Source organism: Mobula birostris, chromosome 32, assembly GCF_030028105.1.
Source record: "Mobula birostris isolate sMobBir1 chromosome 32, sMobBir1.hap1, whole genome shotgun sequence".
NCBI classification, from domain to species: Eukaryota; Metazoa; Chordata; class Chondrichthyes; order Myliobatiformes; family Myliobatidae; genus Mobula; species Mobula birostris.
This window is the reverse complement of record NC_092401.1, coordinates 15,026,441-15,042,948: the sequence shown is the minus strand read 5'-3', so window position 1 is coordinate 15,042,948 and position 16,508 is coordinate 15,026,441. Positions and strand designations below refer to the sequence as shown.

Below are 16,508 nucleotides of genomic sequence, written 5' to 3'. Positions count from 1 at the left end.
ATTGCTTCCTGTTCTACCTTCAGTACATCTTCCCGCTTTGTTCAAAATAGAGCGCACTGATTCATCAGCAAAACATACCAGTACTGTGGATGAATTCGGGAAACAGTTCCCTTAACCTTTTTAACTTAATGCTATCAGAATTCCTCAAGTGTGGAGTCAGCATTGGGCACTGCCAGTCTGTGCCAATGTATCGCGGATGCTGCTGGGTCTGTTTCGCTGGTGAAACGAAACATATTTATGGATGATAATAAGGTGCTCAATGTATTATATGTAACATATCCACAACCTACTGCTTGACTAATGAATGACACACATTTCTGAATTGAGAGAACAGTCTCCAAATAAACCAAAACTGACTGGCTGCGAACAATTATGTCTTATCCGAATCAAAGCTTGAGAGCCTGCTTTGGCAGAAATCGGTTATATATCCTACAGAAGAGTCGGCGACAGAAATCCTACCCCGAACTCCATGTGGCAAGATATGAACAGCTAGAGAGCGCAAATTATTCAGGGATAATCTCTTTTCTTTCTTAGAATTTATAATAGGCCAAATGACTCGTTGGCCTCTACAGAGATTGATCGAACAAAGTGGAGAAATGCTTTTCTCCCATTAACTTAAAGCACGATGAAGTACAGCATATGTAACAGAAGGGGAGCTCAACGTCCCAAACTACCCGGCAATGAGTTTAACCTATTTCCAAACCTATGAGAGGGATACATTGACCTTATTTACCCCCCAAATGCATAGATATGGAGTGGAAGGAAGAAGCCCTCTCATGCATTCTCCAAGGGGCTGTCATAGCAGAGGAAGAATGCAAGCAGCTTGGAGAATTGAAGTTAATGCAGAGAATTGTGAGAAGCAGAAGGAATGGGGCAAGGAAACATTGAGTGAACCGTACATTTTCAAAGCCACGACGGAAATAACAGTGGATTACATAATTCCTCGTATTTGGCAGAACATACCGAAAGAGTTGGTGAAGCATATAGGATCTTAGATTTCATAAGTAAACAGTGCTAGCACAATCCCTGCGAAGTCGTCTGTGCCCTCTGAATGCAGACAAGGAAACCACCGATACCACAACACTCGTAAATTTATATGTACTTTATTCAGGAATAAGTTGTTAGCATTGAGATAGAAGTAATCAACACATTTGACTAGATATTAATCATTAGAAAGTGACAGATCATGAGCATAATCTTGGACGGTAGAACCTGAAAGTAATATTACGTTCAGAAACAGGAATGCTTGGCTTGGAAAAAAGAGCAGTTGGCTTTGTCGACGAGTAGAAAGAAAATAGAAAGAAGAGGCATGTGTGGGACTGGCAGACAATAGTAGCATTGGCAACATTCGGATCAATTTCATCCACCTGCCTCATGGAAGTTAGAGCTGGTAGCCCAGCTTTCTAGGATCAGGTTTAGTTCAAATAAATCCCAGTTTAATGGCGGGTACTGACAAGTTACAGTTACAGAAAACGTCAACGACTGGAATTCAGCGGTTACAGACCCAGACATTAAACTTCAACAAGTTCTGGTAAGTCTTCCGGGATTCAGATGGACAGATGAAAGTGGGCGCAGGGGGGTGGGGGAGGAGGTGGGATCTCGGTTTCGCGATAAAAGGGAGAAGGAGACAGGATTTCCCGGCGGTAGCCGAACATTGTTTTCACAATGTCCATATGATTGACTTCGATGGTACAAAGCTATTGTACCGCGCCAATGGCTTTGGGACCGCCTGGTGAATGAAGTCTTGGAAATAAAACCAGAGATAAAGAATTGTAACAAAGACGAAGTTCTCGTTCGTAGTAAGAACTGGAATTCGATTGTAAGCAAGGTGGGACAGCTAAAACCGGCTTGGATGACACTTGTCAATCAGGAGGGACGGTCATCGGTGGTATATATACTACTGGACTAGATAAGCATAGGCATCATTACTGACGAAATGGCAGAGTTTGTTAACGGAAAGGTCTTTTAAAATTGTTCCCTGTACCCGGCTGGAAGCCAGAGAAGAGTTTATCCGTCAAATACACCGTGAAATCACTTGAGGATTTAGCTCTGTTCCAGTGGGGAGCACACGGGTAAAAGAGATCTGGCCACGCACCAACCACGCTAATCCCAGCTCAGAGCTGCTCATCTGGTATACTGGAAAAAAAGGAAGTTTACAAACGCAGTTACCGCCCACAGTATACAGTAGCTTGATGGAATGTTAGGCTGCTGGTTTTTCACAGATAGCGAAATGCAGAGAATCGCATGGCCAATCGTGCCAGAATCCGTTTTCGCCGACCACGGCACAGTCTTCATCGAATTGTCCATGATTATTGGGTTGATTGTGTGCCCAGAATCTGAGTGAAAAGATGGATGTGGATAAAAAACTGTACAATTCGATAACTCATTAAAAACCATTGTCTTGCACCGTCAGCCCGAAGTTCCACTGCCGACGGACGGTTACACATCTAGCACCGACAACACTGACCCCATAATTGTCATTCACCACCATATTTGTAGCATCCGTTTTTTGTCCCTGAACATTCATTTAAGTGGCGCTTATCATTTATATATAGTCGCAGATTACCACAACCCCACCCAAAATTCCAATAGACACAGAAACACTGGGGATCAGATATTAAGGTGAAAACCCGACTGCTTTGACGTATTCGTTTTAAGCCACTTCAACTTCTACAGTGTTTTCTAGGTCCTCCTTAGTGCAAAAGAGTTAACAGGGTGGATCGCCGACTCACAGATCAGCCATAGTGGATTTTAAAACCGGAAATCAGTTTGACAGGGTAATTAAACTTCCAGTGGAGGAGCATATAGTAATCAGACACGAGGAATTCGGCAGATGCTGGAAATGCAGCAACACACATCAAAGTTGCTGTTGAACGCAGCAGGACGGGCAGCATCTCCAGGAAGAGGTACAGTCAACGTATCGGGCCGAGATCCTTCGTCAGGACTAACTGAAAGAAGAGTTTTAAGAGATTTGAAAGTGAGAGGGGGAGGGGCGATCCAAAATGATAGGAGAAGACAGGACGAGAAGGGATAGAGCCAAGAGCTGGACAGTTGATTGGCAAAAGGTATATGAGAGGATCATAGGACAGGAGGCCCAGGGAGAAAGAAAAGGGGAAGAGGAAAAACCCAAAGGATGGGCAAGGGGTATAGTGAGAAAAGGGAGAGAGAGAGAAAGAATGTGTGCATACAAATAAATAACGGATGGGGTACGGGGAGGGGGGAGGTGGGGCATTAGCGTAAGTTTGAGAAGTCAATGTTCATGCCATCAGATTGGAGGCTACCCAGACGGAATATCAGGTGTTGTTCCTCCAACCTGAGTGTGGCTTCATCTTTACAGTAGAGGAGGCCGTGTATATACATATCAGAATGGGAAAGGGACGTGGAATTAAAATGTGTGGCCACTGGGAGATCCTGCTTTCTCTGGCGGACAGAGAATCCCTTGTTTACTCTGTTTACCCCATCCCTTGTTTACCCCACCAACCTCCGGATCCAGCACATTATCCTCTGCAACTTCCTCTACCTTCAACAGGAACCCACCACTAAGCACATCTTTCCCTCTACACCCCTCTACGCTTTCCACAGGGATCGGTCCCTCTGCGACTCCACAGGTCCCTCCCCACGGATCTCCCACCCGGAACTTATCCCTGTAAGCGCAATTGCTACACCTGTCCCTACACCTCCTCTCTTGCCACCATTCAGGGCCCCAAACAGTCCTTCCAAGTGAGGCAACACTTCACTTGTGAGTCTGTTGGGGTCATCTATTGCATCCAGTGCTCCCGGTGCAGCCTCCTCTACATCGGTGAAACCCTACGCAGATTGGGGGACCGCTTCGTCGAGCACCTCCGCTCCGTCCGCCGCAACAGACAGGATCTCCCAGTAGCCACCCACTTCAACTCTGCTTCACTCCCATTCAGATATGTCCATACATGGCCTCCTCTACTGCCATGATGAGGCTAAACTCAGGTTGCAGGAGCAACACCTCATTTACCGTTTAGGTAGTCTCCAGCCCCTTGGTATGAACACAGAATTTTCCAACTTCCAGTAATTTCTTCCCCCTCCTTTCCTCTATCCCTATGTCACTCTACCCCCTCCCCCACCTGCCTATCACCTCATTCTACTACCCATTGTGTTTTCCCCTATTCCTTCTTTACCTTTCCTGCCGATCACCTCCCTGCTTCCCCTCTCCCACACTTTTATCTTTCCCCTCACTGGTTTTTCACCTGGAACCTACCAGCCTTCTCCTTTACACCCTCCCCCCACCTTCTTTATAGGGCCTCTGCCCCTTCCCTCTTCAATCCTGATGAAGGGTTCTGGACGGAAACGTTGACTGATCGTTTCCACGGATGCTGCCCAACCTGCTGAGTTCCTCCAGCGTGTTGTGAGTGTTGCTTTGACCCCAGCATCTGCAGATTATTTTGTGTTTATTGAACGTGGAATGTTTGTTCGTGCCAGACAGGATTGTTTGAAATCTCAAAACTGTTGCATACGATATCTAAAGTCTACAGAGAATCGTGCTAGAAACAAACAAAATGACTTCAGAAATATGAGGCTATTAGGCAGAAACTTAGAAGCATAAATTGGGAACCGAAGTTCTCAAGGAAATTTACGGCAGAAATGTGGCAAGTGTTCAGGGGATATTTGCCCGGATTTCTGCATAGGCACGTTCCAATGAGACAGGGAAGGGATGATAGGGTGTAGGAACTGTGGTGTACAAAGGCTGTCAAAAATCTAGTCAAGACATAAATAGCAGCTTACGAAAGGTTCAAAAAACTAGGATCTAAAAGATTATAAAGCTAGCAGAAATGAGTTTAAGAATAAAATTAGGAGACCCAGAAGGGGCCATGAGAAATCCTTGGGGGACAGAATTGCGGAAAACCCCAAGGCATTCGACAAGTATGTGAAGAGCAAGTGGATAAGATCTGAGAGTATAGGACCAAACAATTGTGACAGTGGAAAGTGTGTATGGAACCAAAGGATATAGCAATGGTACTTAATGAATACTTTGCTTCAGTATTCAATACGGTGAAGGATCTTGAAGATTGTAGGGATGACTTACTGCGGACTGAAAATAATGAGCATAGACATATTGAGGAAAAGTATGTGCTGAAGATTTTGGAAAGCATCAAGTTGGATAGGTCACCGGGATCGGACGGGATGTGCCCCAGGCAACTGTGGGAGGAAAGAAAAGAGATTGCTGAGCCTCTGGCGATGATCGATGCATCATAAATGGGGAGGGGAGAGATTCCAGATGATTCGAGGTTTCCAGATGTTGTTCCGTTATAAAAGAAAGAGTGTAGGGATATCCCCGGAAATTACAGACCAGTTGGTCTTATCTGAATATTCGGTAAGTTGATGGAAAAGATCATGAGAGGCAGGACTTATGAACATTTGGAGAGGAATACTATGATCAGGAATAGTCATCATGGTTTTGTCAAAGGCATGTGGAGCCTTACGACACTGATTGAAATTTTTGAGAAAGTGACTAAACACATTGATGAAGGTAGAACGTTAGATGTAGTGTATATGGATTTCAGCAAGGCATTTTATAAGGTACCCCATGCAAGGCTCATTGAGAAAGTAAGTAGGCATAGGATCCAATGGGGCATTGCTTTGTGGATCCAGAACTGGCTTGCCCACAGAAAGCAAACAGTGGTTCTGAATGGGCCATATTCTGCATGGAGTTCAGTGACCAGTAGTGTGCCTCAGGGATTTGTTCTGGGACCACCACTCTTCATGATTTTTATAAATGTTCTGGATGAGGAAGTAGAGAGATCAGTTAATAAATTTGCTGAAGGTAGGGGGTGTTGTGGAGGGCTATCAGAGTTTTTAGCGAGACATTGTTCAATGCAAAACTGTGCTGAGAAGTGGGAGATAGAGTTCAACCCAGGTAAGGGTGAGGTGGCTCATTTTGGTAGTATTAATGGTAAGACTTTTGGCAGTGTAAAGGATCAGAGGGATCTTGGGGTCTGAGTCCATAGGACACTCAAAGCTGCTGCGCAAGTTAACTCTGTGGTAAGAAGGCATACAAATGTGGGATCTGACCAGGTAATAAAGGACCCTGGTCAGACCCCACTTGGAGTACTGCGCTGAGTTCTGATCCTCTTACTGCAGAAAGGATATTTGAAACCATATAAAGGGTGCAGAGCAGATTTACAAGGATGTTTCCTGGATTAGGAAATATGCTTTATGAGAATAGGTTGAGTGAACTTGGCCTTTTCTCCTTGGAGCAATGGAGGATGAGAACTGACCTGATAGATATGTATAAGATGATGAAAGGCATTGACCGTGTGGATAGTCAGATGCTTTTTTCCCAGGGCTCAAATGACTAACGCGAGAGGGCACAATTTTAAGGTCCTTGGAGGTAGATACAGAAGAAATGTCAGGGGTAAGTTTTTTACGCAGAGTGGTGAGTGCATGGAATGGGCTGCCGGCGAAGGTGTTGAGCAGACTCCTGGATGGGTACATGCACCTTAGAAAAATAGAGGGCTCTGGGTAACCCTTGGTGAATACTAAGGTAAGGACATACTCGGCAGAGCTTTGTGGGCCTAAGGGCCTGTATTGTGTTGCAGGCTTTCTATGTTTCTATGTTTCTAAAAATATGCATCCAGTTCTCTGGGAGAAAATGCCCTCTTAACGGGAGAGATCACAGGAGAAATGATAGACAATTTCAAGCTAACAGGAAAGCGACAACACTCAAATAGCCACGTGTTACAATATTGGTGTGCACAATACAAAGTGTGAGCGCACAACATAAAAACAAAAGAGAGTGCATACAACGCAACCAGAGCTATTGGGAAGATAGAGGATTGGGAAGCTTTTAAAAATTTGCAGAAGGAAACTAAGAAGGTCATTAAGCGTGAAAGATCTACTATAAAAGGAAGATGACGACAAATATGAAAGGAGATACTAAAAGTTGTTTTAAGTATATTAAGGGTAAAAGAAGGTCGAGAGTAGATATAGGACTAATATGAAATAACACTGGAGATATTGTAATAACAGATGCAGAAAAAGCAGAATCACATTGGAAGACGTTTGAAGTACATCAGACATTCAAGAGTGTCAGGGAAGTGAAGTTTGTGCAGTGAAAATTACGTCTGAGAAGGTGCTCAGGAAGATTAATAGTCTGTTGGTGGATTCATCCCCTGGACCTGATGCAATCCACCCTCTGGTTCTGGAGGAAGTAACTGAAGAGATTGCGGAGGTATTAACGATGGTCTTTCAAGAGTTGATAGATTGTGGCTTTCCATCGGATGACTGGAAAATTGCAAATGTTACACCACTATTTAAGAGGGGTAGCAGGCAGCAGCAAGGAAACGTTAGACCTGTTAGCCTGACATCAGAGGTTGGGACATCGTTGGAATCGATTGTTAGGGATGACATTACGAAGTATTTTGATGTACGTTCCAAGATAGGCCAAAGCCAGCATATTTTCCTGAAAAGAAAATCCTGCCTGACAAACCTACTGCAATTCTTTGAGGAAATTTCAAGCAGGTAGACAAAGGAAATGCAGTAGATGTGGTGTAATTGGATTTTTAGAAGGCCTTTGGCAAGGTGCCGCACATGAGGCTGCTTAGGGAAGTTAGCAGCTTGGTTGGAGCATTGGCTGGTCGGCATAATACAGCGAGTGGGAATAAAGGGATCCTATTCTGGTGGCTGCCAGTTTCCAGTGGACTTCCGTAGTGGTCGGTGCTTGGACCGCTACTTCTTACGATGTATGTCAATGATTTGGACTACGTTATTAATGGACTTGCGGCTAAATTTGCCGATGATAAAAAGATACGTGCAGGAGCGGGCAGTGTAGAGAAAACTGGCAGCCTGCAGAGGGACTTAGATAGTTCAGGGAAATGGGCAAAAAAGTGTCAAGTTAAATAGAATGTTGGAAAGTGTATGGCCATGCACTTTGGTGGAAGAAATAAACAGACAGACTATTACTTAATGGGGAGAGAATTAAAATTGCAGAGATGCAAAGGGACTTTGGAGTCCTTGTGTAAAATATCATAAAGGTTAACCTCCAGGGTGAGTCAGTGGCGAAGGAAGAGAATGCAATCACAAGATCACAAAACAAAGCAGCAAAAATAGGCCATTTGGCCCATTGAGTCTTCTCCGCCACTCCACCATGAGCCAAACTATTCTCCCACCTAGCTCCAAATTTCCGGCTTTTTTCCCTTATCCCTTGATACCCTGAATAATTAGATACCCATCAATCTCTTCCTTAAACAACCTCAATGATCGGGCCTCCGCAGCTGTATGTGGCAACGAATTCCATAATCCATGACCCTCTGGCTAAAAAAAAAATACTCCTCACCTCTGTTTTAAATGGGTACCCTTTAATTCTAAGACTGTGGCCTCTTGTCCTGGACTCACCCCCTAAGGGAAACAGCCTTTCAACATCTACTCTGTTCAACCCTTTCAACATTCGAAATGTTTCTATGAGATTCCCTCTCATTCTTCTATACTCTAATGCATACAGTCCAAGAGCCGACAAATGCTCCTCATATGTTAGACATTGCATTCCAGGAATCATCCTAGTAAATCTTCTCTGAACTCTCTCCAACATCAGTACATCCCTTCTAAGATAGGGGACCCAAAACTGCACACAGTAATCCAAATGAGGTCTTACCAGTGCCCCATAGAGCCTCATCAACACCTCCTTACTCTTATACACCATTCCTCTTCAAATGAATTCCAACATAGCATTTGTTTTCCTTACTGCCGATCCAACTGGGTGGTTAACATTTAGGGTATCCTGCAGGAGGACCCCCCCAAGTCCCTTTGCACTTCCGATTTTTGAATTTTCTCCCCATCTGAATAATAATCCACCCGATTATTTCTTCTTCCAAACTGTACAACTGTACAACTGTACATTTCTCAACACTGTATCTCATCTGCCTTTTCTTTGCTCACTCTCCTAAACTGACCAAGTCTCTCTGCAACCTTTCCGTTTCTTCAAAACTTCCTGCTCCTCCACCTATCTTGGTGTCATCTGCAAATTTAGCCACAAAATCATTTAATCCATCATCTAAATCATCGATATACATTGTAAACAGAAGCGGTCCCAACACCGACCCCCGCGAAACGCCAGTAGTAACCGGCAACCAATCAGAATAGGATCCCTTTATTCCCACCCTTTGCTTTCTGCCTATCATCCAATGCTCCACCCATTCCAATACCTTTCCTGTAATTCGATGGGTTCTCATCTTATTAAGCAGCCTCTTATGCGGCACTTATCGAAGGCCTCTTGAAAATCCAAATAAACAACATCCACAGCCTCTCCCTTGTCAATCTTATTTGAGATTACCTCAAAAAATCCCAACAGGATGTTGAGGCAGGAACTTCCCTTCATGAAACTATGCTGACTTGGGCCTATCCTGCCATGCACCAGGAGGTATTTCATAACCACGTCCTTGAGGATCGACTCCAATAACTTTCCAACCACCGATGTCAGACTAATAGGTCTGTAATTTTCTTTTTGTTGCCGCCCTCCTTTCTTAAACAGGGGAACTACATTTGCGACCTTCCAGTTGTCCGGAACCATGGCAGAGTCTATTGATTTCTGGAAGATCATTTCCAATGACTCCACAATCTCCGAAGCCACCTCCTTCAGAACCCATGGGTGCACCTCATCCGGTCCGGGAGACTTATCTATTTTTTGTCCATTTAGCTTCCCAACCACTTTCTCTCAATAATCTTGACTGTACCTAATTTTATTCCATGACATCTCTGGCTATCAGGTATGTTGCTACTGACTTCCACTGTGAAGACTAATGCAAAGTACTCATTTAGTTTCTCTGCCGTCTCTTTATTACCCATTATAATTTGACCAGCATCATTTTCAATCGGTCCGATGTCTACCCGTGTCACTCTTTTACTCTTCACATATTTAAAAAAACTCGGTATCAATTTTTTGTTAATTGCCAACTTCCTTTCATAATTCATCTTTTCTTTCCTAATTACGTTCCTAGTTCCCTTCTGTAAGTTTTTAAAAGTCTTCCAGTCCTCAGTTTTTCCCACTATTTTTTGCTTCCTGATACGTCATCTCTTTTGCTTTTATTTTAGCCTTAACCTCTCTCGTTAGCCACTTTTGTGCCATTTTTCCATTCATAATTTTCTTTTTGTTGGAATATATTTTTCCAGCACTTTCCTTATTTCTTGTATGAATTTCATCCAATTCTGCTCTATAGTCTCTCCATCTAGCTAACTTTTCCAATCGACTTGGGCCAGCTCCTCTCTCATACCACTCTAATTTCCTTTCTTCCACTGAAATATCGATATACCGAATACCAGCTTCTCCTTTTCAAATTTGAAACTGAACTCAATCATATTAGGATCACTACTTCCAAGAGGTTCCTTTGCCTCCAGCTCCCTAATCGCCTCAGGTTCATTACACAGCACCCAGTCCAAAACAGCTGGTCCCCTGATGGGTTTATGGACAAGCTGCTCCAAAAAGCCATCCCTTAAGCATTTTACAAACTCCTTCTCCTGAGAACCAGTACCTTCCTGACTTTCCCAATCCACTTTCATATTAAAATCCCCCTTAATTATCTTGACATTTTCCAACTGACATGCTTTTTCTATTTCCAGCTGTACCTTGTAGTCCACATTGTTGGCATTCATTTCTAGAGGTATAGAACATAAGAGCAGGGATGTGGAGCTGAGGCTCTATAGGGCACTCGTGAGACCACACTTGTAGAGTATTGTGTGCAGCTTTGGGCTACTTATTTCAGAATGCATAAGCAGACATTGGAGAACGTTTAGAAAAGATTCATAAGAATGATTCCAAGAATGAAAACTTTACCCTTTGAGGAACGTCTGGCAGCTCTTGTCCTGTATTCCCTGGAATTCAGGGGAATGAGAGGGGATCTCATAGAAACACTCCGAATGTTTGCCAACATTTTAGTAAATCTCCTCTGTACTCTCTCAATTTTATTGACGTCTTTCCTATAATTCGGTGACCAGAAACCTCGTCTTCAGTTCCACTTGAGCCGGTAAATTTTTATAAGTGACAATATCTTGCTCAAGCAATGCAAAGATGCTGCTTGAGCAAGATATTGTCACTTATAAAAATTTACCGGGTCAAATGGAACTGAAGATGAAGTTTCTGGTCACCGAATTATAGGAAAGATGTCAATAAAATTGAGAGAGTACAGAGGAGATTTACTAAAATGTTGGCAACACATCAAAGTTGCTGGTGAACGCAGCAGGCCAGGCAGCATCTCTAGGAAGAGGTACACTCGACGTTTCAGGCCGAGACCCTTCATCAGGACTAACTGAAGGAAGAGCTAGTAAGAGATTTGAAAGTGGGAGGGGGAGGGGGAGGTCCAAAGTGATAGGAGAAGACAGGAGGGGGAGGGATGGAGTGAAGAGCTGGACAGGTGATTGGCAAAAGGGATATGGGGGGTTCATGGGACAGGAGGCCCAGGGAGAAGGAAAAGAGGGAGGTGGGGGAAACCCAGAAAATGGGCAAGGGGTATAGGCAGAGGGACAGAGGGAGAAAAAGGAGAGTGAGAGAAAGAATGTGTGTATATAAATAACGGATGGGGTACGAGGAGGAGGTGGGGCATTAGCGGAAGTTAGAGAAGTGATCTGTACTAGGTGAGACTAGGTGAGAGTAAGAGTTCGGCATGGAATAGAAGGGCCGAGATGTCCTGTTTCCGTGATGTAATTGTTATATAGTTATATGGTTAATGTTAAAAGGCCTTAAGAGATTACATATGGCCAAGTTATTTCCCATTATAAGGGCGTCCAGGACAAGAGGGCACAACTTCAGGATTGAGGGACGTCCATTTAGAAATGACATGCGGAGAAATTACTTTAGTCAGAGGGTGCTAAATCTGTGGAACTCGTTGGCACGAGCGGCAGTGAAAACCAAGTCGTTGGGTGTACTTAAGGCAGAGATAGTTAGGTTCTTGATTAGCCAGGGCATGAAAGGGTATGGGGTGAAGTCACGGGAGTGGCAATGACTGGAAGAATTGGATTAGCCCATGATTGATTGGCGAAGCATCCTTAGTGGACCGAATGCCCTACCTCTGCTCCTATATCTTATGGTCTAACATATCTAACATTGAAGTAGATAGGGTATCACAGCAGAAAACCACAAACATACATTCAGTGGCCACTTTATCGGGTGCAGGTGCTGCTTAATAAAGTGACCACTGAGTGTATGTCAGCAAGAGAGGGAAAGGGTATAAAAAGAATGTCCCTGAAAGGAAAAGGAAAATGACTTGAAACTGCGAGCTGGAGCAGAGGTCAACATTATTCACACTGCACAAAATTCCGTAATAAATGGGGATAATAGCATACTTCAGGAGACTGCCGGTGAAGGTTTTTCACCGTGCGAGGTAAAAATGTACTTACTTGATATTGGATGCATAATCAGTGCCATCTATCCAGCGCCATTTCCCTTCTTCGACGATGTCATGGAGTCCAATCCAATAGTTATGATTCACATTCAGCCGGATATATCCCTGCAAATAGATAGCAATATATTCACATGACCAGATTTGCCGGTGTTCCTGGCATGACCAATTCATGTGCTCAGAGCCGTCGATCCAGTCGGGGTTCACACACAAAAGTTTGTCTGTTGGACAAATGCCTTGTTAAAGCACAGGATCTTGTGTTCCATTAATGTAAAATGAACTGCAATTAATAAAAAGAGTTCTTAGTCTTTGGCATCCTCCTACCAATCAACACGGGTCAGTAAGTGAACCAACTCACTGCGTAAAATATTCTTGATTCTTCTTTTCTGTTTAGGAAGAGCATTCATGTCATCATAGAACATAGAACATAGAATAGTACAGCACAGTACAGACCCTTCGGCCCACAATATTGTGCCGACCCTTAAAACCTGTGTCCCATATAACCCCCTACCTTAAATTCCTCCATACAGCTGTCTAGTAGTCTCTTAAATTTCACTAGTGTATCTACCTCCGCCACTGACTTAGGCAATATATTCCACGAACCAACCACTCTCTGAGTGAAAAAAAAACTTCCTCTAATATCCCCCTTGAATTTCTCACGCCTTACCTTAAAGCTATGTCCTCTTGTATTGAGCAGTGGTGCCCTGGCGAAAAGGAGCTGGCTATCCACTCTATCTATTCCTCTTAATATCTAATATAGCTCTATCATGTCTCCTCTCATCCTCCTTCTGTCCAAAGAGTAATACCCTAGCTCCCACAATCTCTGATCATAATGCATACTCTCTATCTTAGTCCATTACAGCATGCTGGACAATAGCAAAATGATATAAGGATAGACAATCATCTTTATAGTTACCCAAGGCTGTTTTCATCCTCAAATTGGCCCTGGTGCGAGGCAGTTTGAGCTCAAGCCAATAACTTCCTTGTTCTGTCTGCCTATGAGCCGTTGTCCAACCTGCACCTTACTCACGCTGAGAGACCAGATTAACACTTTCCTTTCTCTCGTAGATAATCAACCACAAATGGTTCAGGTGGAATTGTGTGCTGGGAGGGGCGGATATCTTACATCACCCTCATGATATGTGACGAGATACATAAGTCAATGCCTATCCCGAAACCTAGATTTTACCTCAGTCCCATGAGAACATTCAGATGAGAAAGTTAAAAGCAACTATTGAGCATTTACTGAAGAAGAAGAATACACTCTGTGTGTTTCTACGAATTGCTGCAACAGCCAGCTGGTCCAAGTTTTGAGGCATTGTTGTGAACATTGAGATCATTGTCTTCAAGTGTCAGCAAGACTGTCGGATTGTGCCCGAAGATAAATCAATATCCTTGAAACAAATTTAAGTCTGGACCTTAAGGGAGATGGCAAAGTTATTCCAAACCACACATCTAGTTTTTTTACCAATCATGATTATTGGGGTTATCATTGAGCAGTGATCGATGATCAGGCAATTCTCCGAATACGTTTACGCCTATTTTCTCCCTATCTGTGGAAAGAATTTGGAGGTATCCTTTCCCTGACCCCAGCCTACCAGGCTGAATTGCCGACTGGGGAAACGTGCAGCATCAGACTACAGATGAAGAGTGGGACATGGGTGGTACGGGGAGGAGGATATCAGAAGGAATCGGAATTAGACACTGCAATATTACAGGCAGTGCGATTTTTTTCATTTTTCTGGGACATGGAAGACCTGATGGAGAGGAAATTTATACTATAGGTATGGGCCATAGCGAGGAATCTCGCTAAGCTCCAGTCTTGGCTTGGAAACTTCCCCAAGACAGATGAATAACAGAGAAATGTCCAATGTTTGTCTCCAAGCAAACTGCAGCCTTGCTTTTGCATTCTTCATTCTCGTGGATTTAAAACGAAAGTCCGATGATGCATATTTGCCAAAGAAGATCCGGATTCTACAGTATGTTCCCTCTGCAACATCAAAACAATATTCCCCTCATTCACTGTAATATCGGAAAGAACCGCACGTGTGTTCCGGGCTGCTTTGCCTGTCTAGATTTAGGTTACTATGACATTCTTTCTCATTTCTCAGTCACGAGATCAATCGAGGATTCTGCTGTTCATCTCTGTTTCATCTCACAATTTTCTGCTCACTGCAGTGTTTCGGATGCCATTCAAACACCCGCAGATTTAATTACGGGAAACTTTATCTGCTTTTCCTCTGGCCCATAGGAGCAAAACTTAGTGTGGGGATTAGTGTGGGTGGTATAAGAGGGAAATGGGTCATGTGCAGCATTATCAAAGTACATAGGTGTCAGCAGATACGACCCAGAGAATCATTTTCTTCTGGACATTCACAGTAAATCGAACAAATTTAATCAAATCAATGAACAACTGCCCACAACAGAATGGACGAAGAATCAATATGCAAGAGACAACAAAATGTGAAAATATAAAAATAAAAATATTATTACTGTTTTTATTTTTTGTCAGCTCAAGCTGGTAAAACTTGGGGTATGGACATAGTCAAGCACGTTCATGTGTCAATTGCTAGGATCTTATGGACTATCCTAGTGTTGGTTAGTTTGCTGGCTTTCTGAAGATTTACATAGGTATTGCAGTGCAGTTCTAATTTTTTTGTGTTATTTTGCGGTGAGCTTGGGATGGTACCATTGGTGTATATTACTATCGGGACAATGTATACCGTGTTTATATTCCAAAGTCTTTCAGTTCCTTCTTTTAATTCAGCACATTTCTGGTGTTTTCACTTATTGATTTCTGTACGTAATGTGTATTTGGAATGGCCATATCTATAAGATAAGCTGTTCCTGCTTGCTTATCCGGTATTATTATATCCGGACAGTTATTATGGATTGCCTTTTCTATAGTAACGGAACAGTCATAATATACTTTGTGGTATTCTGACTCTAAAACTGGATTTCAGGTGCATCTATAGTGAGGTGTGATTACTTTTATGAGTTTATATTTTGAAGCAAGATTTTGATAAATGATGTTTGCCACTTGATTGTGCCTGTGTAAGTAATCAGATTGTGTTAAACCGCTGCAGGATCTGGTAATGTGCTGAATTGTTTCTGATATTCCTTGGCATTTTCTACATCTACCATCATGAATTTATTGGTCATTTATCAAAGATTTTTGATTTTGTGTGTGTGTGTGTTTGTGGTAACCTCCAGGCTCTATATTGCCACAAGAAACCCTTTTGTTTTGGGTAGAAGTCTCCAACTCTGAGCCAAGCATTTGAAACTTCCTTGTTGACATCGAGGTGTCTCAGACTGTGGGGATATCATTCATGGAGGATCATGCTCTTCCAATGGTTAACTTTTTTTTCAATAGTGATAATGTCTTCATTTTTCTTGGTTGTGCTCTCACTTAAATTTGGTGGTGTATCGCTCTTATCAGAATCCTATGTGCTTGGGTGGCGACCTGATTCCTGTTTTAGTTACAAAAGTATATCCTTAGAAATTCTGTCTGACGATTGTGTAGATTTTAATATGTTATTCCTCTTCTCCAGTCTGGCCTAGGTAATGTTAATCTAAACATATTCCAATGTACAAACGTACATAATATTTTCTGAACTTCGTCATTTCAGTTCTTATTTTTCTTTGTTGATTTTACAGATTGGTTTCAGACCAAGGTACAAGCCAAAAATAATACATTAATAGAGACAGGCAACACCCACAAAATGCAGGTGGAACGCAGCAGGACAGGCAGCATCTATAGGAAGAAGAACAGTCGACCCACTGCGCTTGTGTGTGTTGCTTGAATTTCCAGCATGTGCAGATTTCCTCGTGTTTACATTAATATAGATATAGCGAAAGTGTTTGTTGCCTTGGCTATATTTTTACTGTAGTATTCTGCTTGGCATATTTATTTAAAGCCTTGAAGTAAATTCTGTCAAAGGATTTTCCTTTATCACACTGATATCTATTTTCTTCCCTTGTTATATCCCTGATAATTATGTTTCATGTTCATCAACTAGTTGTATTCTATCATGCTACTCTGTTTTTATTCTATTAAATTATCGCATCTTTTGTTATGTTTATTGTTCTAAATTTATTGAATCCATTATTATTATTATTATTATCATCATCAACATCATCATCATCATATTT

At 42.7% G+C, this 16,508-nt stretch overlaps 1 protein-coding gene across 1 annotated transcript in view; it reads right to left on the bottom strand.

The window, feature by feature from the left end:
• Positions 1 to 1,104: 1,104 nt before the first annotated feature.
• The window catches only part of LOC140191123 (hepatic lectin-like), a 36,937-nt gene continuing 21,533 nt past the window's right edge, over positions 1,105 to 16,508 (bottom strand). The window contains exons 5-6 of the mRNA XM_072248228.1: positions 12,355 to 12,464; positions 1,105 to 2,336 (exon numbers count right to left, since the gene is read on the bottom strand). Coding sequence (XP_072104329.1) covers positions 2,201 to 2,336; positions 12,355 to 12,464 — 246 coding nt within the window. The 3' untranslated portion in view covers positions 1,105 to 2,200. The remainder of the gene's footprint in view (positions 2,337 to 12,354; positions 12,465 to 16,508) is intronic.